Genomic DNA, 26,529 nt, shown 5'->3' on the forward strand with positions numbered 1-26,529 from the left:
ACGAAGTAGACGTACACTGAGATACCATTATATGCAACATAGAAAATTAAATAAATATGAGCTCAAGTTCCGAGATAGCGTGATAAGCAAATTCATTAAAACTAATACCATTCATTCTGGTGACCAAAATTCCATAATGGTGTTTAAAACAGCCACAAAATTGTTAACTTCTTTATGAACTCAGCACCATATAAATTCACTTAACGCATTTGCCCGTGTCTCACACGGGCGAAAGTTTCCAGCAAATTTGCACATGCCCGTGTCTCACACGGGCGCCCTTGTATCTCGCGTTATTTTATTTCTAATGCTTGTCTGAGATCCGTTCCAGTAAAAATAAATAGGCTAGATTATAATTAAACTTATTTGACATAGATGGCACCACTATTCAGCATTTTTCTTGTGTAAACCACGTGGCGCATTTTGATGATTAGCTATAAGTTTGCTAGGAATTCTTTGCTATAAAGTAGTCGTTTGGTGTGGAAAAGGTAATATATCCATTTTTATTACGTAAATATAATAAAAGTAAGCAGTTAACTGCAAATTATATTACTAAGTGTTTTTGTAATTTAAAAAAAGTTATCTGATAATGAGCGACTCTGACGATGACAATTTTGAATATGCCAATTTATCAGACAGTTTCAGCGATGAGAGTGATGATTTCTTGAGTGATGGAAGTGAATCGGAAGATAATGACAACGAGATTTTGGATATAGCAAGGAATTGGTATCAAATTAGTATAAATCAACCAAACGTTGCACCACCGAGATTTCGATTTGAAGCTAACCCTGGCATGATTATGCAAGAAAAAAAATAGGCGATTTTTTGACCGAAAATTAGAAATTAATGTGTGCCTTAAGGGGTTAAATGTGAATTTAAGTGATGGTGTATTGTTCTGCAGTGTGTTTTATTGTGCTTCGTCGTCAAACCCTTCAGTTTTTCTGAGTATGTGCTTTATAACTTTGAATATATTCTGCTATTTGCAGTCTCAAATATTAATTACTTTTTGGTTCTGTAATTATCTGTCCAACCCTCCTAATTATTAGTGACTATTATTAGTTACTAATTATTAATGACTATTTTTTGATAACTTAACTACTGAAAAACATTAGCCATTTTAATAAATGGTGGCCCAATGAAAATTACATAAAAGAAAAATAAATTAATTAAATTAAAAACATAAGAAACATCTGTAATGAAACAATGAAAATTGTACAAAACAGCAGCAAATTAATTAAAAAAAAGCTACAAACATCCATCATAAAACACACTTTCTTTTTTCATGGTCTCCTGTCCATGTACACAGGAATCTGTTTTAACATGTGAGAATTGCAGAATTCTCAGCATTACAGAAGAACTTGGTACTGCTCTCCACATACACATCGACTTGTTTTTACTTAAAAGATAATATTGGAGAATTGCATAAATTTGGAAGCTACACTCATTATTTACACATTTTTAGAACGATAACTGGGCCATTTAATTAATGTTTAAAATATAAAGAGCATTTTTGGGTATTCCTTATTATAGCAGCCTCCAAAATTTAATCACTAGTCAACCGAGATCTAGCATGTATCCACATATAAGAACACGTGAGATTTCAACGAGATATTTCGGTTGATTATTGATTCAGTCTAGGTGGCTGCTATAATAAAGATGTATCTGTTTTTTTAAATGTTCGATTTGATGGGCTGTGATCGGAACAGACATATGATTCGATATATGTTTGCATTGTGATTTCCATGATAGAGTGGCTTATTGTAAAATTTCCAGTGGTATTGATTTTCATTTCTCTCCCACTACTTTCCAGATTCCATCAATCGTGGTAGGTTTGTGCTTAGAAAGAGCTTTCAAAAAACCAGAAGAATGCTAGTCTACAGGTGAAACTTCAGTTGACTTCTCAGGAATCCGCCGAAAAGTTATATATATGGAATACCCCCATCAGTCTGAATTTTTTCAAGGAATGTAAGGGTACTTTTTGAAGTCTGATTTGTTGCTTTGTCCCAATGAAGTTTCATTCTTCGAAAGTCATTGCAATAAAGAAATGGAATCTCTTCTGTAAATATTGTATTATGCAAACCTTTCTCTTGATAGTACATTGAGTTGATTTTAAGAGTTTTTTCCTCACTTTTCTTATTTTAAATTTCCCATTGCAAAAAGAATGTGACAATTCTAAACTCTTTATGTGAAACCTTCTTTGCATTAATGGAACCAGGTTTGTACATTTTCTATGATGAATAGACTTTTTTTATTGCAGTAATTTAAGTTAACTTGTGCTTCATTAAAGGTCACAATTTATTTTCATTTATCTTCTCCTAAATATTTTTCATACAGTATTTATTGTACTAACTGTTCTGTGCTGAAACCTCAGCAAAAGCTGGTGACATTATCTTTCTTAGCTTTTTTGAACTGTAAATTTATTATTTTATTTATTGCTGCTGAAGATTATTTAAGGACTTAGCAATTGATTTCTGCATCTTCAAATTTTCTTTTATTACCAGTGATTTAACATTAGAAGCACAACCTTTTTCATGTATTTGTGTGGAGTCTTTTCCCATGTAGAAGTAATGATTGACAGTTGTTCCCTTTCCAGTTAATAATGTTGCTTATAATAATAACAAATAAATCTAAAATAATGATAAATAAGCAAATAGAGTTAAAAGTATTTGAAAATATTTGCTTTTTTTAATTTTTTATCGAAATTTTTCTAAAAATGTGTAAACACCCTCTATATTAGCACCAAAAAAAAAAAAAAAAAATCAGAGAACTGTGTAAAAGTTGAAAAAAGCTATTATCACAATCACCTAAGAATAATTCCTAAACAACTTTCAAGCTGCAAGATTTTAATAATAATATAATATCGGAGATAAATAAAAGCTAGTCATTCAGCTAGCCTTCTACATTAGCAGGCAAACTTTGCAGTGTCATTCATTCCTTGCAAGAAAGGGAAAAACTTTACACACTGATCACAGCAAGAAACCACAAAATAGCAGGAACCCTTAAATTTCAAAATCGTGTGCAACCAGTAGTGGGTTTCCAGATAAATACGTTTTGGTAAAATTCTGGTTTGCGTCTTTGGCCACGAAGTGCTTTATTCAGTGATTCTTGTCAGGATTGGGTGGATAATCAGAGAGAATCTGTTTTTCTAATAGCAGTTGGCTTATATCTTTTTGTACAAAAACTAAATTGTCTTGCTGAGGATTAATATCACAAAGCCAAAGTGATGATCTTTTAACACATTCATTGCCAATCATACAAATCCTAATTTTTTTGGTTCAAAATTCATGAAAAAAAAAAAATGTAATAAAAACAGTTTATTTATATCCTTGTTCATAAAAATAAAATGTGTCTCATACAGAATCAATCAATATTACATCATGCACAAGTCAGGTCTTATAAGTGTGTTCTGACATCACATTTATCCATAACTGACATTAAATTGGGCTGCTTGGTGACAGTTTCACAGCCAGTGAGATAATACATAAGAAACAAAATAGAAATTTTCTGGGCAGAAAAAATCTGTATAGCCAGTATTTACATTTTCATAACCATTGCCCAGTAATGAATAAAGTTAAAGTTGTTTTAAGGTACAATCGTATGTGGTACTTGCATTTGTTGGTTAGCGTAGTTGCATCTACTAAAAAATACAATTCTGACCAAATGTTGAAACTGAGATTGTGGATAATCAGAAGGTATCAAAATTTGATTTTACTTATTTCTTTATTTCATTTCATGGTGCTCATGTTTGACTGATAAATCACCTTTCCCGCCAATCCCGCACTCCTTTTTTTTTTTTTTTTTTTTTTTTTTTTTTTTGGACGACGTAGCTATATCATGCATTTCTGGTGTCATATTGGCATTCAAACTGTTGTTACCAACAGTATGAAAGCAAGTCAAAATATTATTTTTCTATTACATATTTCAAATAATAAATGTATTTTGTAATGCAAAAGTATTTTTTAGTAATTGCATTTAAAATTTTTTATTGCACTTTCAGATATTAATTACATAGAATTTATAGTCTTTTATTTAAAGAAAAGAGGAAATTTGAAAGGATTCAAATTTTAACACTACAAAGAGTGTTTTAAGGTTTTTGTATGCTCTCCCAAACATTGCTGTGTGCTCTTAAACTGTCTTGCTAACACAGTTTCCTTCTTAGCTTTTTATTAAGCAGCACTTTCTTCGCACTTACGTGGCATACAATTCAACTGCAGAATCAAAAAAATTTCTAAAAGCAACATAGCAGCATATATTTAGAATTTCCGATACAGTGTTAAGCATTAGTGTACATTTTTCTATTTTTTCAATCTTTCAGTTCTCATATCACTGCTCAGTTTTTCTTAGTAAGATGACTTAACAAATTTTTTTTTTTTTTTTTTTTTTTTATTATTAACATTCTGTGTGTGTTTATTAAATATCACATTTTTCACACTTATACCACATAAATTCCAATAGCAAAATCATGAAATATTTGAAAACAGCATATCTTCAGAATCCCCTGCAGATACATTTTTTTAAAATCTATTTGTTGTATTATTTCTTTGAAACTAGCTGTCATAAAAAAAGGAAAAGTATATTATGATTTTAATGAATCTAGCTTATTTAATTTTCTTGATTAGATATCCCATGATGCATTTTTAATGCATTTTTATTTAAATCAGATTAAGAAGAAGAAAAAATATTAAGAATGATGTTTATTGATTTTAAAGTAGTTTTTCTATTACTCAATAACCTTCCAGATTAAATTTGGGAGTTAAATATGGTAGGCTTTACTGAATGAGAGCATGCTGGTACATGGAAGGTAAAAATATTTTTCCAGCAGTGGCAACAGCTTTCAAATAGCCAGATTTGTTATTTAAATTGAAATACAGTACAAAGTCTTTAATCCGGACTCGTCGGAATTTCAGCGATTCCAGATTAGGGGTTTTTCCGATATTACATTATTATCAATTTAAATCTGGTAAGATGGCATGCAGAAATTATAAAATTAAAAATATGAAACCGTAATTTATGAAATAAAGAGCAATTATGATCTAAAGGGTATCAAAATTTACAAAAAAAAATAGCTTAATATTTATTTGTTTACTTTATTAAACATTTCTTTCAACGCTCGTATACATTGCGCATAGTCAAAATTAGAAAACTGCAACCAGAAAATTATTTCATGTGTATTCGTGATATTTATAATGACGAGGAATTTGATTTAAATCATATCAAAGACGGAGTACCTCGAGATGAAATACTACATTTAGTAAGGAATTATAAGCCGAATAAAATAAAAACATCCGCCCTGAAGATAAGGATAGTGCTGACAGATCAACATCTAGTTCAACTGAAATAGATAATTAGATAATTTTAGCCTAGCTTATACTGTTCGTTATACATTAAATGCACACGCGTAATGCGTTTACGCCTGTGCAGAAAGTTTGAAGCTTTTAGGTCCGGATTAAAGACTTTGTACTGTATATACATCTTGCATTTGTCCAAGTAGTAACGGTCTCATGTGCTGGAGATTAAAATATTTTATTTCGAACATTATTACCAGTGCTCACTTTCAAATCATTATGTTTATTAATAAAAAAATTATTAAATTTGTGCAAAATAGGAAAAAAAATTAAAAATTCAGTCTTTTAGGTGCACATGTTCTTGGGAGAAGAAAACATGTATTCAGAATTTGATGGCTGTATGTGCCATCATTTTTCCACAATGCATGGAGAGTATATATGCATGTAAACAGGTTCCTTATTATTTAATTTCTTTAAAAATAGTGCATGGTGATAACATTTGGTGGCAGTAATTTGAAAAGTGATGCACTTGAAAGGTGAGTTTTGAGACTGATACTAGCTGTGCTTCAATAAGATTTTTACATTTTTAAAATTATTTTTGTTGTTGGAAAACATTCTCTTGATTTCTTTAAAAAAAAAAAATTGTGATTTTTTTTAATGTGGCAAGTTGGCATGATTTTGTCAAGCATGGCAGTCTGTCTTTACTGAACACCATATCATTCAAGGTGTAGTTAGGTTATTTCGAAGCAGGAGAGATTAAAAATGAGCAATACCCTCGCTGGGGCTCGAACCACGGCCTTCTCGAATACGCGTCAAGGGTGCTGACCACTACACCATGAAGGCTTGCTAAGAAGGCAGTAGATATATCTTAATAAGGGTAGCTTTAACATTCTTTGATATTTTTGATGCACTGCAAAAGTATTGTTGTTCAGAACACATTGTTCAAGAATCATTTGCTTTATATATTAGATTGATTATGCATATTGTCTAAATGAAGAATTTTGCTCAGTAGAAAAATTGCAGATTGAATCTTTATCTTAATGCTCATTGAGTATATTTTAAATTTAGATTATGCTGATATTTTTGTTTTGCACATTTTCTATTATTTTAGAATATGATCATCTTTCTTCAGAAAAATAAGTAATATACCTGCCTATTTTGCTCGTATATTTATTTGTTTATGAAAAAAAGGACCCATGTCATATTTCCTTGAAAGTATAAAACAAAAATCTGTTTCTTTCCCTAAGTAGTAAAATATGCAATGTGTCATCAAAATGTTCCCAAAATATTGCTCTAGTATTCCAAGAAGTTTCTGTTACTGTAAATTTACTTGAAAAAAAAGGAGGTACTTAGGTATTATCCATCGATCAAAACACTGTCACCAAGCAGTGGGATTTAATGCCAATTACAGATATACAGTCAAAAGTCGTTAATTCGGACACCCATAATCTGGACCTCTGCACATGCGCCGCGTTGACATAGGCGTTTACGCGTGCGCGTAAGACCTCTTACGACTGCACACTTGCGTGTGCGCAAGCGCAGAATACGTTTTCGCTTGCAGGTTTTATGTATAGCAAACGGTATCTAAAATTATCTAATTATCTATTTCAGTTAATGTTGATGATTGCGTTGTTCCTTAATTTTTGAATTGGATCCGGCTTATTTTTTGCAGACTCTAAGAGCAATACTATAAAAATAAACTTGAACTTTCGATTATGTCAAATAGAATTTCCGAATCTGGAGCTCCCAAAGGATCGTACAAAACGAAAGTATATTTCGATGTCCATCAAACAAAAAGTGGAATTGCTGCAAAAAATGGATAAAGACATGAAGAATGTGACAGAGAGGTTAGTGAAAACGAAAAAATTTCGATTGACAAGTTAGTTGGTATTCTCGGCACAGCAATTAACAGGACTTGAACAGCGAAACTTTGTAACTGAACAAAAAATTATGTCTGTTTATAGAATTAAAGAGAAAGTATTATCACATAAAACGAAGCAACTTAAACAACTTACATTGAAAGAAATGTTTAATAAAGTAAACAAATAAATATTAAGCTTTTTTTTGTAAATTTTGATAACCTTTAGATCATAATTGTTCTTTATTTCATAAATTACGGTTTCATATTTTTAATTTTAGAATTTCTGCATGCCATCTTACGCGATTTAAACTGATGATCGATAATCCGGAATTGCCGAAGTCCCGACAAGTCCGGATTAACGGCTTTTGACTGTACTCTCTTTTGCAGAAAAAATCGAAGCACCAAGGACTTTTGCAATCATGACAAAATTTGGTATGCAAAAACATCTTGATCAAGTATGCAAATGAACAAGCATTGCGATCATAGTGCACATTTCTAGTGCGCAATTTGCAAAGTATAAAACCAGTAACAGAGGCAGAAAAATTATCTTTTTTCGTTGCTGCCATTGTAGTTCTGTAAAGGAACAACTAAAGATGCCCTTACAACAATATCGAAGACCTTGCAGATAACTAACGCCTTCCAACATGGTCATGTAGGGTTGCATGAAGGTGGGTGGTCATACTGAGCAATAGGCCACCACTTGCAGCGTACAGACATTGCTGTGCAAAGATGTTGGCAGCAATGGTTGCTACAAGGAAATTTCCGACATCTCACAGCGCTTGTCTGAGGCGGGGTTATGCTCACAGAGGCCTTTAAGATGTTTGCCTTTGAACCCACGACATAGGTAGAGTCGTCTGGAGTGGTGTCACAGCCGATCATCATGGTTGCCATCAGACTGGCATCGTATAGTGTTCAGCGATAAATCCTGCTTCACTCTTGAAGCAGATGACCATCGTGTTCGTAGGACCATCGTTCATCGTTCATCTGGAGAGGACGGGGCCAGCGGTCCCAATCAGCCTCTGTTTTACAAAGGCATACAGCCATAACCCCGGGTGTGATAGTGTGGGGCACTATTTCTTATGACAGCAGGTTACCTTTAGTTATCCTCCGTACATCTTTAACAGCTCAACAACATGTTGATACAATCCTGCGGCCGGTTGCATTACCCTTCATGGCACATAATCCTGGGGCCATTTACGAACAAGAAAATGCCAGGTCACATACCACTTGCATATCTCAGCAGTCTCCGTGCGGTTGATACTCTTCCTTGGCCAGCAAGGTCACCAAACCTTTCACCAATCAAGCATGTCTGGTACACTCTAAGCCGCCAGATTCGGGCACCACAAAATATAGCAGATCTGGAGTGACAACTGATAAATGCCTGGCAGGATGTGTCGCAGGATGACATTAGGAACCTCTCACTCCATGCCTTGACGAATTCAAGCATGCATTTTCGCCAAGGGTGGTTCGACCAGCTACTAATTTGAGCACTCAATGGGTGATTGTGAGCCGTGAACAAGTACTATGACCTTGATTTTTTAATTATTTTATTATCTGTGTATGAGCTATACATATATTCAATTTCTTCAAAAACCACTTCTTCATGGTGCTTCGATTTTTTTTTTTTTTTTTTTTTTTTTTTAAGAATGTACATAAGGTCACAACACACTTATAACATCTGTGCTTTTGTTTGACATGACCCCAGTTGATTTTCGATGAGCCACATTTTTGCTTTTATGAACAAGGATGTAAATTAACTATTACTGATGTATTTTTCTCCTGCATTTAAAAAAATATTAAAATTTTGGTAATTCTGCTTTGGTAAAATTCTGCTTTCGACAGAATATCAAGCATTGGATTATTTTTAAAGTTATACTATCAGTAAAAAAAAAAAAAAAAAAAAAAAAAAATGCTTTTTAATCTACTTAATAGTAAGCTGAATATGGCTGACGAAACAACAGCAGATTGGAACAATTATCATTGAGAAGTTCACACTCAGCATTCTAAACAAAGGTCCCATTAAAATTGAAATGTCAGATAAAATAATAGAAATGTACAAAAATCTTTATATGAACACAAAAAGGAAGTACACAAAAAGGAAGTACGAATACCAATGGTTTATTAAATAAAGAGGAATCAGTACCTTCAGAATTCTCCAGATTGGTGGGATCTCTGCCAATCTTCATGTTTGTTGAGTCCAAAAGTTGTCTGACGATGATTTATTCACAAGTTTTAACGTACAAAACGTGAAAATACTGGTTCTTTCTGATTATCCTTATCCCTCTAAAAACTATTCATTCTACATCACCAAGATGTAAGTATGAGGCAAACCTGGAATGCTTGCATGCAGCAGATGAGCTGATTTCCTCTTTCTAATTGGGCAATTATTTTTCTTTTTTAATGTTTGTTTTTGCTTTGATTGTATCTATTTATTTATATATATATATGCGATGAAATCAAACTCAGACATAAGGACTAGCAGAAATTTGGATGGCATAGAATTGTTGATCCATAATGAATAAGAAATTGGAGGCGAAGGCAGATTAAATATTCGATTTTTTATTTCAGCAGACCTGTTGCAGCCACAAAAAAGTTGGCACATTAATTGTGCCTATTCCAAAAAGCTTGCATTTTAGATAATTTTGCAGTTGTGTTTCCTTTAGGTACAAAAGATGATAGCACTGGTTTGAAATGATACTAAGCTAGGCCGCACAACATATTTAATTATTTACATAATGTGCAACATTGCAAAATTAAGTGCTCTGTTAACACAGATAAAGGTGGGATGAGCAAACACACCTTAAGTCCGCTGCATAATTGCTTCAAAATATTGACTGACTAACTTTGGCAACTCTCACAAGAGGGTGCTACATTAGACTGAACAAATTAATATGTTTATTTATACTAATGAGTCTAAATATAGAGAAAGAGCGCTTTGTAATTCTGATTTAATTTTCTGATTATTCCCTCTTGCAAAGTAAACTGTTGGCAACTAATTTTTATGCAAGACTCAGCCATTTTCAAAAATGGCGTTAAATTAAGAACCAAGTAAACAGCAACCAATTAACAAAATCAAAAATTTAAGAACAGGCAGATAGCTCTCAAGTGCTTTCTCATAATTAAATAAACCAAGACAAACCAAAAATATTTTTAAAAAATCCCTAATAAAGTACAGTACAAAGTCCGTCATCCAGACTCATCAGGACTTCAGCGATTCCAGATTAAGGGTTTTTCCGGATTATAGATCATCAATTTAGATCTGGTAAGATGGCATGCAGAAATTATACAATTAAAAATATTAAACTGTAATTTATGAAATAAAGAGCAATTATGATCTGAAGGGTATCAAAATTTACAAAAAAAAAAAAAGCTTAATATTTATTTGTTTACTTTATTAAACATTTTTTTTTTTTTTTTTTTTTTCAATGTAAGTTGTTTTAGTTGCTACGTTTTTTGTGCTAATACTTTCTCTTTAATTCTATAAACAGACATAATTTCTTGTTCAGTTCCACTGTTCAAGTCCTGTAATTGCTGTGTCGAGAATACTGACTAACTTGGCAATCGAAATTTTTTTGTTTTCAATAACCTCTCTTCTTCTTCACTATTGAAAGCGGTACATCGAAACATGCTTTTGCATTGTGATCCTTTGGCAGCTCCAGAATTGGAAACTCTTTTTGACATAATCGAAAGTTCAAGCTTAATTTTTATAAGATTGCTCTAACAGTCTGCAAAAAATAATAATCCAGATCCAATTAGAAGATTAAGAAACAGTGCAATCTGCAAAATTAACTGAAATGCCGTAGAATCAGTAAAGATAATTTTAGCCTAGCTTATACCGTCCGTTATACATTAAACGCGCATGCATAAATGCATAACGCACATGCGTAAAGCATACCAAAAAAAAGTTTGTGGCTTTTAGGTCCGGATTATAGATCATTCCGTATAATGGATGTCCAAATTACAGTTGTTCTGTTCATGTACACAAAGATGTGTTTAAGCTTCAAAAACCTCCTTCAAAACTGTTTAAGCTTCACAAACTCAGCATCGCACTCAACTTCCCACTGGGCATGCAGCTGTGCTCCCCATGTATACAGAAATCTGTTTTAGCTTAATATTAGAGGATTGCAACAATTTTGATCATTTAAGCAGTACAACTTTATGGAATGTGAATTTTTTGCACTCTGAATTGTTGGACAAAATGCCATTTTTCTGAAGAAATGCAATGCTCTCTTCATCAGCCAGCAAACACGACAGTTTCATTATGATTCTGTATAAAGGGGGAAGTGCACTCAAATGCAGCAAAAGCAAACACTAGTCATAAAAATGGCCATCGAATTTGAAGGTAGAAGTCAGCTCTCATCTGCTGCATGCATTCACATCTAGGTTGCCTATTTTGACAACATAGTGCATAGTCTCTTAAATAATCATAAAGATACACTTTTCTTTTTAACTATATAATATATTTTTAAAAAATTAATCATGATTTATATTAAGATCAGAAAAGTATTTATAGAAACTAAAAATTAATTGTTTCTTAATTAGAAAGCTGCCAAAGATGTAACCTCAACCCTACAAGTAATCAGATTCATCAAACGAATGGGATGACAGTCTTCTAGACAGAAAAATCAGGTTTATTTTGCATTATTAAACTAATTTTTTCATAGAACGTGTTGTTAGTGTATAAGCAATTAATTAAGTTATAGTTAATTAAACATGGCTAATCTAAATTAAATTATATATGTTAATCTAAATTATATATATATATATATATATATATATATATATACGCTCACACATACATGCATACCTGCATGTATATATAGAGAGCTACAGGTAATTGCTAATGAACAGAATTGCTTTTGTTGAACATTTAATGAAACAATTTAAAAATATTTTCTCCCATTAGTCTTTCTTAAATGCATACAGTTTGGAGAAAAAGGCGGTAGTGACTGGAGATGCAAGAGGACACAGAGGAGCAAAATGATAGTGACAGCGTTGATTCTGAGGTATGTAAGTGGATAACTTGCATTAATTCAATATATAGTTTATTCATTTTTATTTCTCCTTACTGCTGTATTGCATTTCCCATTGTTATATTAATATTTGTTTGTCATAACATTATAATTTATTTTTAGATTACACATTTGCTTCCCATTTTCAAACTGTGATGTTTTATTTGAGTAAGATAATTTTTGAACATTCACATTGGTAGCTAAAAGATTGAAATTACAGTAAGCATTGATTACTGATTAGTTTTGCTGGATTAGCTGTCACTGTGGCAGAAGATAACTAAAATGCAAAAATGCCATATTTAGTTGCACAATCTGCAAGAGAAGAGAACTGATTTATAGTTTTTCTTTTTAGACTAAACAGAAAAATCTGACTATTGCCATGTTTGGCTTCATGGTTCCTATAATTAATATGAATCAAATTTAATAACATGTCAAAGTGCATAAAAGAGTATAATCTTTTGATACAGAGTTTATATATCTGGTTGTAACGAAAGTTTTCCACCAAACATGTTCTTAATAAAGTTAGGGAAAAAACATGAAAGCAACACTTTAGTGCTGGTTGTAATCACCACCCAAATCTATGATTTTCTGCCAACATTTTGGTAGTTTTTCAAAGCCTTCTGTCCAGAAACTTGATGGCCATGAATCCAAAAGCAGATCAACCTCATTTCAGATGTCCTTTGCAGAATGGAAGATAGCACTAGCAAGATGTAGCTGCAGTTGTGAAAAAAGGTAAAAGTCCAAAGGAGCGATGTCAGGGCTATAAGGTGGGTGTGGCAAAAGATCCCATTCGATTCTATACAGACTCCAGCCAGTGAATGCAGGCACATATAGTTTTGCATTATCTTCACAGAATATTACCTTTTCTCTCCAGAACTCAGTTCGATATTTTTCCTTGATAGCAACGTCAAGACGGACTAGCATCTCACTGTACATCTTACTGTCAAAGATTTTTACCTTTTTTCCAGATACATTTTGTGGGTACAGTAGAATTCCAGAAATCCGCAAAGCTTGGGACCAGAGGTTGTGCGGATTTTAGGACTTTGCGGATTTCAGGACAGAAAAGATAAAGCATATTTGGACTGAAAGTGCAAAATGAATAAGGCGTATTAGATACATTTAATTAAATTATTATATACATTATTGCAATAATTTATTACATACATTAAATTATTATTACATATATAAATTGATTATATTATTTATTGCATTATATGTACACAGCATCAAGGTTTGCCGATTTCACCTCATGCAAAGATTTCCGGTGTTAGAATCACTGTTGTTGTAAAATTTCAACAGCTTTTCTGTATTTTTCCATATATCATACGCAATTGTGTCGCAATTCCATACCATTCTTCTATAAATCGAGGAGTAGCACTTGCTTCCATCTTTTGCAAAATTTGCACTTTTTGCGTTACTGTCAATGCAACGTGTGCTTACGTTTTTCAGCGTTGCAAGCGGTAAAATCACAAGTGCGTTTCTTATCTGTCATTGTATTAAAAAGGGCTGAAATTAAAAATATTCTTAATTTATCCACAAAATATTATAAAAAAGGCAGCACTAAAAAATCTCGTGAAATGAAATAACAGAGCTCAGAAAATACAACGTGAAACGTGAACTTGAACAAAGAGTTGAGTGAATCTTCTGCTTTTTTACCTCGATGCAGATTAGAGGGGGAAAAAACTTATCTTTTTTTTAACTTATTTTTTTTTAACTTTTTATATCAATAATTTGGTATTTCCGTTTTGATTCACTATTATTCAGTAATTATGACGTCATTATTCAGTAAGTATTTTTTTCTTCAATATTTCGTACTCAATGTTGCGGTTTCCGGAACCTGTAAACTGAATGTTTATATTCTGAGAGGCAACGCAGATTTCAGGTCGGAGGATTTTCGGTATTTGACTGTAATACCACTGCAATCCCACCAGATAAAAAGCAGGATCTTTTTGTTAGTCAAATTGCACTTAGCGACAGTGCCGATGGGCTCACCAAGCGCAGACTATCGGCATGTATTGTTGAAGTAATCCACTTTTCATCACAAATGACAATTCAGTCCAGAATTTCTTCCTTGCATTGATAGTCGAGCAGATTAGTGCAGGTCCGAACATGTCTGTCCTTATCTTTTTGAGTCAGCTGATACGGCACCCAGCGATTGAACTTGTATGTCAAGTTTATGCGGTGCATAGCACTTATGGGCGTGGCACAAATGTCTAACTCCTTAGCAAAATCTCGATTGGTTGCATACTGATCTTCCATAGCTGACTTTTTGCAACAAGGAAGTACATGATGGTTCTAATCTGGTAGCATGATAGTTCCACTTCAGACACCTTGCACTTAATTATAACGATATTTATTTACAAATTTCACAACACAATGTTCTAAAGCAAGTCTCTTTCAAATACCAAAAATTTTTTGACGAAATATGATTAAACACACCAACACGAACTGTTTGAAAAGACAATATTTGCAGTAATGGGAAACTTTTATTAGAGACCAATATTTTCCCCTCTGAATTATTAATATTTTCAGAATTATTAATAATGTTAATGTATAATAAATATTAATGTATGATGACTACCTAATAAAATTCCTCCCTATGTTATGTATAGAAGTTTGTAAATAGAGGTTAAATTTATAGGTGGCCATGTTTTCACAAAGCCCCAATTTAGAATTTTCATTGACTAATCAAGACCGCTTCGCTAAAGCAGCTCGGCAAGAATATGAAGCTAATTTGGATCAGAAATTACAAGGTATTAATATTTTCCATATACTATTAAACTGCCTGTATTTGTTATATGTATTTTGTATAAAAGGATAATATTTGTTCTTTATTTAAGAACTGGGTCTGTATGAGGAAGGCATGACAATACATCAAAAAGAGGAGTTATTGGTAAGTGTTATATATGTAGTTATTATGGTATAGTGAATTTTTGTGTGCATCTTATTAACTCTTATGTAATGTTAAACTGTAACATAAAGTATTAATTAAATTTTGCAAAAGTGTTATATTAAATGTTATGCATGATACTCATGATGCATATCCCAAAACATGATTTTCGTTGCCATGATTACGTTGCATAGATATAACTGGTCTCCCATTACCATTTTGTAAATGTAAAATTCCATTCCAGAATTTATCTTTAATAGTTTTTAAAACAATAAAGCTGTCATTCATGACATAATTTAATCACAAATATTGATGAAAAAAATCCAGTGTTTAAAAGTTCATACATTGCATTGAAAAATCAAGGAGTTTCATTTCTGATTTTGTTTATCACTTAGATGGAATGTATTGAAAATATTTAATTTCTTTTGTAAATGCATGTTTTATGCGTGTAAAATTAATTTTTAAGTTTTACTTTTAACTAATTATATTTGTGCTGGCATTATATAATAAATGCATTTCAATGTCACTAGCAATGGCTTCTGGCATCATATACTCTTTTCATGTAATTTAGGGAATTTAATTGATTGTACTTAACTGATTTTGTGATACAGCTGATGATTGTTGAATAGAATGGTGGTTGAGTGGGCAAATATTATATAGCAAGTTTTCTTAGTTTGACAAAATTTAAAAGTTATTGAGAACTCCTAATTATAGTTATAATAGTAACGCTTTTGGAAATGTTAAGCCATGTGTAATTCACAAATTTTGGGTTTTCAAGTGATACCATAATTTATTTACCCTCAGTAGAGGCAGCGCACACTACGCGGGTAGATTGGAATTTTCTTAAAGCATACTTGCAAAAACTGGAAAAGTCAAGGAATTTCATGCTTCTGTTTGTGTGGCAACCCTGTGGTTATTTTTATGTTGGAAAACCCTGATAATAACAATTTTAAATACTGTTTTATTTGCAGCCCACAATTTTTTTAAACCTCTACTGTAGCCTTTAGACCAAACTGTTTCCCAAATTTGCACTACAAGCTAGTATAGGCAGATGTTAATACAAATAGTTTGGCTTGTAATACAGCTATGTAGTTAATACTAGTGAGCAATTAAACCCAGACACTATAACTGAAACAATTAAACAATTTTCTTAAGCTTCCTCAAGCTTGATTTCAGGGGTATAAAAGTGATTTAAATAGTAGTTCTAACCAGCTCTCTTTTTTTTTTTTTTTTTTTTTTTTTTTGTGTGTGTGTGTGTGTGTGTGTGTTTGTTCAAAAATAGCTCTTTTTTTTTTTTTTTTTTTTTTTTTTTTTTTTGTGTGTGTGTGTGTGTGTGTGTGTGTTATACACAAGCATCAATTTGTTACATGTGCTACTCGATTTTATATCTTAATTCTTTCAATGATCTACAACTTGAGGAAAAGGCTTTTCAAGCAGTGGCTGCATTAGATTATCAGAAATTCATGATTACATTTAAAAAGTCTTAAGAATAGAAAAACTTCTGTATTTTAATAGATCTAAGCTGCAGCTCTTAATTTTTATAAAATCACTAGAGAAAAAGAAGACTAAATTTTAGCACTAGAACGCCCACAACCTTCATCCCCCTAGAATGCCCGCCGGAGTCATTTCAACTCCAGTGGAATTTATAAGATAAGCACAATAATGAACACATTATTCATTTAAAACATTTAAATTTGTAATTAGGAGCAATAAATACAAATATTAATTTTAAAAAAAGGATAACTGAATTTATGATTATAAGAAAATGGCATGCTTTTCATAAAATCCATACAGTTACAATTATCTTTAAATTGTAACTCTCTGTAACTCAAAATTCAGAAATGCAGTTTTTGTATGTATAATCTTAGCTTGGCATGACACTTTCCACACACCATTTTTCTGTATGAAATACAAATATTAATAATCATGTTACCATTACAAAATCTTATTCTACATTGTCTCCTCTTTAGGGCTGAGCTTAATTGGTATTTCACCCATCTTCATAGCAGGTCTTCGTGATGTAATGGTCAACACACTTGGCACATATTCGAGAGGTCCGAGTCCTGGCAAGGACATTGCTCATTTTTCATGTCTTTTGCATTGAAATAAACTACAGTGGCACCCGAACTAATGGTGGATGATCATTCTTCACCACCAGGATTTGGTGATTAGGTCCCATAATCCCCAGTCGCCCTTTAAAAGGGGTGTATGTAAGGTATTTCTCCTGCCTTCTTAACATGGTGTAATGGTCAGCACACTCATCATGTATTCTAGAGGTCCGAGGTTCAAGTCTGAGTGAGGGCATTGCTTACTTTTCATGTCTCCTGCTTCAAAGTAACCTAATGTCTCTATAAACTGTTTCGTGGATCTGTTCTGCTTGCATTTCTTTTTTTGGTTTATTAGTAAGGCATATGTAGTTCTGATGCATTTCATCAGTTAACGTCTGTCTTGTAATTAATTTTTCAGTAATTTCTTTTTACAATAATCCAGGCATTTATTACAGCTAAATCTAACATATTATAAAAAGTAGGAACAGGCCATCTTCTAGAAGGTCCTTTTACGGTGCACTTTCTAGCCAACTGATTACATCGACACCACATTTGGTTTCATTATAAAAACTAATTTTTTCTGGGGTTTTCTTTTCATTGTTACTTATATCGACAGTTTGATGAAGAGTACTTAAGATCATTAAATTTTTCTTTCTCTTTCCGTGATGTACTGTTAGAGTAGCTTTTTCGTTTCTTTAGCAATTCTTCAGCTAAAAGAAGGGGCATAAAATAATTATCAACCGTCACATTTAGATCTTTGTGTAGAAAAGGTTTTATCTGTTTCATAACAAGGAATTCAGATCATCTTTGATTGTATGGTCATTCCTTATTTTTTCCAAGATAGGGAAAAGCATTGAAGAGGTATTTTATTTTTATGTGCACAGCAAGCCAAAACTCTTGTCCATATTTATCAGGTTTTGATGGTATAAATTGAGTGAAAGGACATTTTTGCTTGAAAATAGTTGTTCATCTATATTTATGCTTTACCCATGGTTTGAAGCAAGAAATATAATTATTAATGAAGCAATTCCCAATTTATCTCTTTGAAAATATGTACTATGTGTAGATTTCAAGTCAAACCATAAAACATCGCAAAGTTTCACAAAACCTGTTTTTTCCTAAAGTTTTTGTGCAAAATTTCAGGCCCCAGATTTTAGACCACAAAGAATGAATCTATTCCTTTAGCACTGCTCACATCACGAGCATCTAGTATTCCAATAAAGGCAAGTAACTCATCTACAGGAAAAGAACAAGTGTCATTCTCAAGGATACGCCTTGCCTCTACTTCAATACATTTCTTTACATTATTCAAAATTGTGCTATCTATAAATAAAAACCAAGCACTTAACACACTATTATCACTGACGTTTCTTTTAGAAGGATTTGTTGGTCCACTATCTTGCCGTATAATATTTTGTTTTGGAAACCTTCAAAATATTTTATATTTTTATACATTTTCCATTCTGTGCCATCAGAAGCAATGAAAGCTTCCGTATTACCTGATGCATCTTGAAATTTCCTTGTTCTCACCTCCATCAGAATCTGATGAATAGCCATCTTTACATTCAAAATCAACTAGTTCAAAGGCCTCATTTTCAATGTCTGATAGTTCATCCCCTTCAAATTCTTTATCTGTTAACTCACATAAAAGATTTGCTGTTTCTTATGGGGTTAATCATTTTTCAGAATGTATTGAACAAAACTGAGTAGCACGAACGTTTATGAAGATTATAACACAAGTCAATTCAGGAAGTAAACCATTTTGATCAACAGGTGCAAAGAATTAACGATTTTTTCAGCTCGGGGTTAGAAAAGGAAGTGTCACGATAACTGATCTATCACACTTTTGAAAAACAAATTCAGTACAAGGTCATGACCCCGAAACACGAAGGAAATGATAAAACAGCGGCTTTCCCCCCCCTAGAGTTGATATGACTCTTTTCATTCTAGGATATAGACCCATAAATATATTACAAATTAAGTTAAACATTTCTGATTTTCTCATAGACATCACTAATTAATTAAAAGTCACGGAAGGATAACAATTAGGAAAGATATGAGTGCTTTTTTAACATGCAGAGTTAAAAAAACTCCGTTGGGCATTTTGGTGTTAAATAAATAAAATGTTCAAATACATCTAGTAAATATTTTTGTAATTATAATATTTAGAATAATTATATTTTACCAGGAGAGTAAATCTATTTATTCAAATATTTTGCAATAATTAATATGTCAGAAAAAAATCTATGAAGACAAATATGTACTATAGTTATAATATGAGCAACAGTAGCTTTTATTGAAAGGATGATTATCAGCTGAGGAAGCAACTACTGGTATTGAAAGGAGTTTTAAATATTATGTCTGATAAGGATAAGCATACCAAATTTATATTTTATTGAATAAGATTTTGCTATACAAATGTAAAAACGTGTATCAAATTATGTAGAATGTATTTGGGTTTTCTATTAAGAATATTTGTTTTCTTCGAAGTGTCATTTTGCTCTCAAATACCTCGTATACTGCTGTATATAGGCTATAACCAATTTTTTTCTTCAACCTCTGTTTTTGTACAATTTATTTTTTAGTCATTTTCACTTTCAGTCATCAGGAAAAGCCGAGTATGTGTTTAATGTGGTATTAATTAAATAAGTTATATTTTTTTTTATTATTGTTTGATGTTTCAGATCCTTAGCTGATTTTTCAGTTTTAATTTCTGCAACTTATTTTTTTAATTACTTTCTTTTTCAATTATCAAGAAAGGCTGAGGATGTGTTTAATGTCTTCATTAAGCATAGAAAATAATTACTGGTATATCAAGTTATAGTTACAGATAAATTTGATTAGAAGCTGCTATATTAGTTACTGACTTGAACTTGGGGAAAAAAGGTGTTTTAAAAATAAAAAGGCTATTTAATTTTTATAATTATGATTTTGACGCTTTTTAGGCTAATCTTAATAAGCTAAACATTAAATGAAAGCTAACATATTTCTTATATTCTCTCTTTAAGGCAGTTGTAGTTGTCTCTTGTGAAACTGCAGAGCAGGAGGAAACTAAAAGACAAATACTTCATGAGCTGTTAGAAGATCCTGGTGATATATGCAGAAATGACATGGAGTTTAGTTTTCAAGAATCAGCTTGGCTTGTGAATGAAGGCAGTTTGTTACACCCTACGAGTATTGTTTGTCCCGAAACATCTCTTTCCTCAAATATTTCAAGTGTATGTTTCTTTTTTAATTATTTTGCTTTTATGTTTCTCTTCAATTTTTACTAATGCTTCATTTTTATTGGTAATATTATTTAAGTTGTAGGTAACATTGACCGTGTGTATAATAATAATACTTTATATGTTTTGCTTCATAATTATTTCCCAAATTAATTGTTTTATTACTTAACAAATTGAGCAGTTTAAAAGCAATATATGTATTGTGTATTATATCTTTATTTCTAAGGCTCTAATTGGGATAATGCCTGCAGTTTTCTTAAACATTTGCACCATTGTATTAACAAAAAAAAAAAAAAAAAAAATCTTTCTAATACTGTATATTAACATTTCAACATAGAAAATTGTTTGCACACTGCTTAATAATGTATTTTTATCTTTTGTATTCAAAAGGCAATTTTTAATGTTTTCCAACGGTATGGATGGTTCCAGAGATTAGATTAAGAACTTGTTATTGAGCTTCTAATACGTAACACCCAAGCTACTTTATCAGAGTTTTAAAAAAAAGAAAAGTGAAAATTTCTTTTTGTACATCATTGAATGCGAGTTGCAAAGCATCTTGCGTGGCCATATTGAACTTTTGAGGTTGTATTTAAAGAAATTCAGTTAATTGTTGTCATTTCCATTGTTATTTTTTCTACTAATAAATTTATTTATAGTAAAAGATTTGTCTGTCATTAATAATATAATAATTTTCTATAATGAATTTTCTGTTCAGAAGTTAATACTTCTTTTTGTATTATGCTTTCTTTTTCTGTTTGATATTCTAACTAAAATGTATACCTTTTATTTCTAATGTATTTATCATTCATATATTTCATGCTAATAAGATAAATCTTGTTTCCCCTTCCTAGTAAATGAATGAATGTTTTCTGTTCATTTCTTAGAAAACTGAAAAGCAACAAAAGAAATTTAAAATTACAATTATATTTAAATTATATTACAGATCTTAAATAAAGTGTCTTTTCCTACTTTAAAATAAGAGTGATTTTAAAAAATAAGTAAAAACCTGTAAACCAATGAAATGTAAATAATTTTTTAAAATGTTAAAAAAATATGATTTGATGTCGTAGATTTTTTAGTTCAATGTAAAAAGATGTGTATACAGTATCTTTTCTCAAGTACAGTAAATATTCTCTGTTTGATATGATACTGAATTGCATAAATAACAAATCAATTCAGTAATGTGAACCATTTGTCTTAGATAAATACATATACGCAAGACATAAATGTATATTTAATGATTAGATGTATCTGCAAACTTTTCATTTTAGCATGCTTCACTATTGCATGTAAGATACACATGCTTTGAAAAATAGGACAAGGTGTTGCACATGGAAAGAATTATTTAAGCTTGGTGAAAATTGGTATCTGCAATGCATCTGAACAAATGAGAAGAATATGACCATTCCAGTGTATTTTAGCTGTTTGTTCAGATGAAACAGCTACAAAAGGGAAAAGGTTCACCTCTGACTCTGCTATAAGTTTGGTTCCAGATGTGATCAGGTTAGCTGTCCAATATTCCAGCATGGGCGTTAATGCATACCTTAGTGTCACAAATATAATTGCTCAGGAAAGGGCAGTTGATAGGTTGTCTATTATTATTGTGAAGGCAGTTTGGGAAAAGTCGTGTAACACATTGTTGTTTTCATACCTGTTGTGTTACTTGGTATCCAGTGCATTTCAACCAGTGATATACATGATGTAGTGCCAGACTTGTGTCCTGGTGTGTTATCATTCTTGTTACACTGTTATTTTTGTTCTGTGCTAAGAATAACATTTAAGTGCTATCAGAACGCCATCTGTATATTATGTTATCAAAAGGACCTAAGGTTTCTGCCTTTTATGGGAACTGAATTGTAAGCACTCATTTCCATTTGAGAACTGTAGATTAATCCACAGCAAAGGCAGTAACTGTGTGATGCACTTCATTTCTACATAGTGCTAGCGCTGAGCTTTTTGCCACCCAGTATAATTTCTGCAGCTTCTAAATTCTGCCTCTGGTGTCACTCTTAAGATTCAAAGTCTAATTTGTAAAAATTTTGTTGGCCCTAAATTCTACTGCATGGTGAATTCTTATTAGTTACATTAGCTCTGGTGCCTGTCTTATTTCTCTGTAGAAATGGGCTGAATTTTTGCATAAAATGCAAATCAGGATTTATTTCCAAAAGCCAAGACTCCATCTGATACACTGACTTAATCAAGCACATTAACTGCTGTTCAGCAGTTTGTGATAGTGTAACATATCCTTCAGGAGTGTAGTTCCACACAATGTGATGGTCTGCATGAACATTTCTGTATCTATATTTAGCATCATGTGACCATATGTAGTGAAAAGAGGCATGGTCAGTATTATTCATATGATTTTCACAGGTGCCCTGTGATGATATCCTATCATTTTTCTTGTTATTGCATCATAGAATTTTCCCTTCTGATACCTGTTGATGCCTACATTATCACTGAACCACAATGCTACTTCTTATGGTAAGCATTAAACATCTGTTGTAACTGTTTTTTTTTTTTTTTTTATCTAGTAAACACAGAGTTTCTTGAGTTTCCCCCATTGGCCATATTTTGCATGGATAATGTTGAGGCATCACATATTCCATGAGACAATTCCATGAGAATTTGCTGTTACACTTATTCTTGCATTTAAGTTTTGTGTTCAGTAAAGTCACTTCTGATATGCATTTTTTGTGTATTGCAGTTAGACCTCTAACTAACTATTAGCTGTTAGTTTTTTAATTTGGGTCTGAGCCAGGTTTGAGTGTGTGGTTATCAAACAGTACTTAAAATATGATTTGTAATGTAATAGTACTTCAATATCTGTAGGTGATATGTTTCAAGACTGTAAACACAACTAAAACCAAGCTCTATAGGTAATGTTATGTTCATGTAGTATATCTAATTTTAAAGTTTAATTTATTAACATGCACAGTAGAATTAAATGATCTTTTATATTAACAGTGTATTTTCACTTTCTGTTTCTCATATGTATCAAAGTAAGCAATCTCATATGTATAAAAACTAGGCAATTTTAACCTAGTTCTAGAAAAACCTAGTTTTTTTTTTTTTTTTTTTTTTTTTTAGCAATAAAAAAACCCTCTACCTGTGCTATATAATATTATAAACAAATTCAAAGGATGACAGAATAATGTAAATTATATTTTCCATCAAAGCAATAAGTAACAAAACATTGCTTTGAATTATGCAGACATATTTCTACTTGCAATGAAAGGAATACTGGACATATTCGAGGTGCTGTACGAAATCTCCTCCCCCCCTTTCCTTGATTACGCTCATTTTAAAAAAGAAAGTTTATCACTTACACACGTGAAAGTAAATGTGTCTAAAAATGTAACCAAATTCTTCATTGAACATCAAGTCATCTGACACATATCAGCAAGTGAACACAAAACGAGATCGAAGTAGGTCTCTGCATTTATGGCGTTGCTAAATGGTGTGGTTGCTGAGTATGCTTGTCTCATGTCTTTATGTCTGGTGGTTGCTGAGTCTCGCTTTCTTTGGTAGCATAAACTAGTGAGCTCTAGAAAGACTACAAAGTAATAAGCCTTGTCTTAAAATATAGACAAAGTCAGAAGAAGGATGTAAATAGTCCTTTTATTAGAAAACCATTGCTTTTGTTAGTAGAGAAATGAATTAAGCTATTATTTTTCTATAAAATGTTTCAAATAATAAAAATATTTTCAATAGTATATGATATTTTTATATTAATAGTAAGTGTTTTCACTTTCAGACATTAATTAGATTAAATAGAACAGTTTTTTTTTTTAAATTTATTTTTGTTAATGAAAAAATTCTCTTGATTTCTTAAAAAAAAAAAAAAAAAAAAAAAAAAAAAAAAAATCTTCTAATCTTTAAGTTTTCTTTTGAAATGTTTGCTATGGCCTGTTCTTGTTTGTAGTCATATTTTATAATTTATGAACTGTTCATTTCTTTGATTTTAAAAAATTTCTTTGGGTTAATAAATGGATAGAGATGATCGCCCAACAACTCTACGTACCAAATCATATTGAGGGAGGTTGGTACAAGTACCAGAGATACCAAACACTGCTAAGAGAGAACATCCCAGAATATGACTAATCCTACATGGCCTTTAAGATGGATATCTAAAACTATGGAATTGAAACAGTGGATTGTACTTTCATTTATTTTCAGTTTAAAATGACTACTATATTTTCCCCTTTCTCTACTTTAAGGTATATTCATGTTCTGCTGACTTTGATGCAGCCCTAGAAGAAAAGCATTTTAATGATCTACTGAATTATAATTCTGTAGATAAATTCTTGGAAAGTTCTCCTCCTGAAATTTTGGAATGTTTATCAGTAAGTTCATTTATTTACATACTTGAAACATTATTTACTTTAGTTCATTTATTTACATACTTACATACATTTCATTTATTTGCACTTATTTTAGTTTTTGATTTTTTTCTTCTTGAGGATTTGCGTTGTTGTTACTACTTTCTTTTCATGTTTGCCAAACCTTTCTTATTAACATATCATTCTAATCAGATTTGCTGTTCAAAAAGCTGAATATATAAGAACTTGGTTACTTGTGAAAAATCCCATCGACCCCAAGAGAGGGCGGCAATCACGCAAAACCGAAAAAAAAACATTCTACTCTTATTTTTCTTTCAAATATTTCTATTGGCCTTGATAAAAGGCTGTGTGTGCAAACTTCTCTCAGATAATTATTGCAATTTATAACAGTCTTGTCACTTAACTCTAATTCCTCTTTACCTCATTCAATAATTGTCAATTCTTTGCAGCAACTATAGATGAATTAGAGTGCAGTCAAAAATGAAATAGAACCCTCGAACCATGTTCCCTTACGAATTGACACTCGCTTCGCGCAAGCTTTACCGTTGCAACGCCATTGCTTCTCAGTTTTTAAATAAGCTGCCATTAACACATTTTTTTTTAGGCAGGTAAGATTCCATAACTTTGGAAATATTCAACAGCCTGTTCTATAGTAGGCAGGTCCCAAATTTTAATCCTTTTTTTTCCCCTCGAAATGCGTGATAGAGGGGGGAAATGAGTCTTTAACTCAAGGATAATAACTAACACGTGTGATCAAGGCTACACCAAACCCAGTGTGTTTGAAGAAGACTTTTGCATTTTTGGCAAAAAAAATCGTTTAGTTTGGCATCTTTTCTTTAATTGGCTAAAATGGACAACGGGATTTTCCGTAAGTACCAGAACTTGGCAAAAACAGTTATGGTAATAGCTCGCAGGTAATAATTTTGACTAGCTTTGGTATTATGATCATTTAATAATCCACAACTTTAATAGATTTGTAATGTGAATCTGTCATTTTTAATTTTTCACTGGCATTCAGTAGTGATGTCGGTTTAACTTTATTCATTAAATTTTGTTGTTGTTGTTGTTGAATATATTTTCATAAAATTTTTAATTGTCCTTGCTTCTGTATATAGGTCTCCAAAAATACTTCTGATCTGCAACAACCATCTACTTCAAGGTATCTTTTTTAATTGTAAAGCAATAATTGATTTTTAAATTTTATGTTAGTGTTAATTTAAGTGCATTTTGTCTCAGAGATATGAAAACTAAAATGTTGCCATTTCGCAAAAGCATTCAAAGGAACGACAGAATGTCCATGAGAAGTATTGGTTCTTTCACTAATCCAGCAAATGAAGATCAAAGCTGCATGAGGACTGGAGAAATCATTGATAAGAAGGTATGACTAAAAGGATTCATGCAAATTTTTTGTTTTACTTGTAAAGGATTGGAAAGAAAGAGATATCTAGTGAAATAAAAGTAACAGAAAATATCTGCTTTCCTTAGATGTGAACACAAACCAATCTGATCTACAATATCCATCATAGACCATGACCTCCTACTATCATCTGAATAGCTGTTGGATGTCTTTCTTACTGAAATGTAATGGCTTAGACACAAAGAAGATGAATATGAAATCATTTCAATGATTAAATCAATGTTCTTTCAGGAAGTGCTGCATCAGCTTTAAAAGGACTGGTAATCACCACAGTAGTAGCTGGAGAACTGGTTAAATGCAGCAATGGTTTCTTGACCAGCTCTCATTACACGCCATTCTAACTGTGTATTGTCTTATTCCATCCTGCTGTCAAAAGATACTTTCGTTACTGAGCAAGAGCAGTACTGGTGATTTTGTTGCTAAAGATGTATGTGTATCACCAAGGTGAAGGTAGT

At 31.9% G+C, this 26,529-nt stretch overlaps 1 protein-coding gene across 3 annotated transcripts in view; it reads left to right on the top strand.

Moving 5' to 3' along the window:
- The window catches only part of LOC118185808 (uncharacterized), a 92,638-nt gene that overhangs the window by 11,618 nt on the left and 54,491 nt on the right, over positions 1-26,529 (top strand). The window contains exons 2-10 of one of the 3 annotated variants that reach the window (XM_035355734.2): positions 1,808-1,962; positions 11,686-11,772; positions 12,050-12,149; positions 14,797-14,908; positions 14,996-15,048; positions 20,102-20,311; positions 24,535-24,660; positions 25,773-25,816; positions 25,930-26,035. In XM_035355734.2, the coding sequence (XP_035211625.2) occupies positions 12,099-12,149; positions 14,797-14,908; positions 14,996-15,048; positions 20,102-20,311; positions 24,535-24,660; positions 25,773-25,816; positions 25,930-26,035 (702 nt within the window). In that variant the 5' untranslated portion in view covers positions 1,808-1,962; positions 11,686-11,772; positions 12,050-12,098. The remainder of the gene's footprint in view (positions 1-1,807; positions 1,963-11,685; positions 11,773-12,049; positions 12,150-14,796; positions 14,909-14,995; positions 15,049-20,101; positions 20,312-24,534; positions 24,661-25,772; positions 25,817-25,929; positions 26,036-26,529) is intronic. The other 2 variants (XM_035355726.2, XM_035355740.2) reach the window with 2 other exon arrangements.

Source organism: Stegodyphus dumicola, chromosome 3 (assembly GCF_044657685.1).
Source record: "Stegodyphus dumicola isolate Sdum_Otavi_A_Nest chromosome 3, ASM4465768v1".
Taxonomy (NCBI): Eukaryota; Metazoa; Arthropoda; class Arachnida; order Araneae; family Eresidae; genus Stegodyphus; species Stegodyphus dumicola.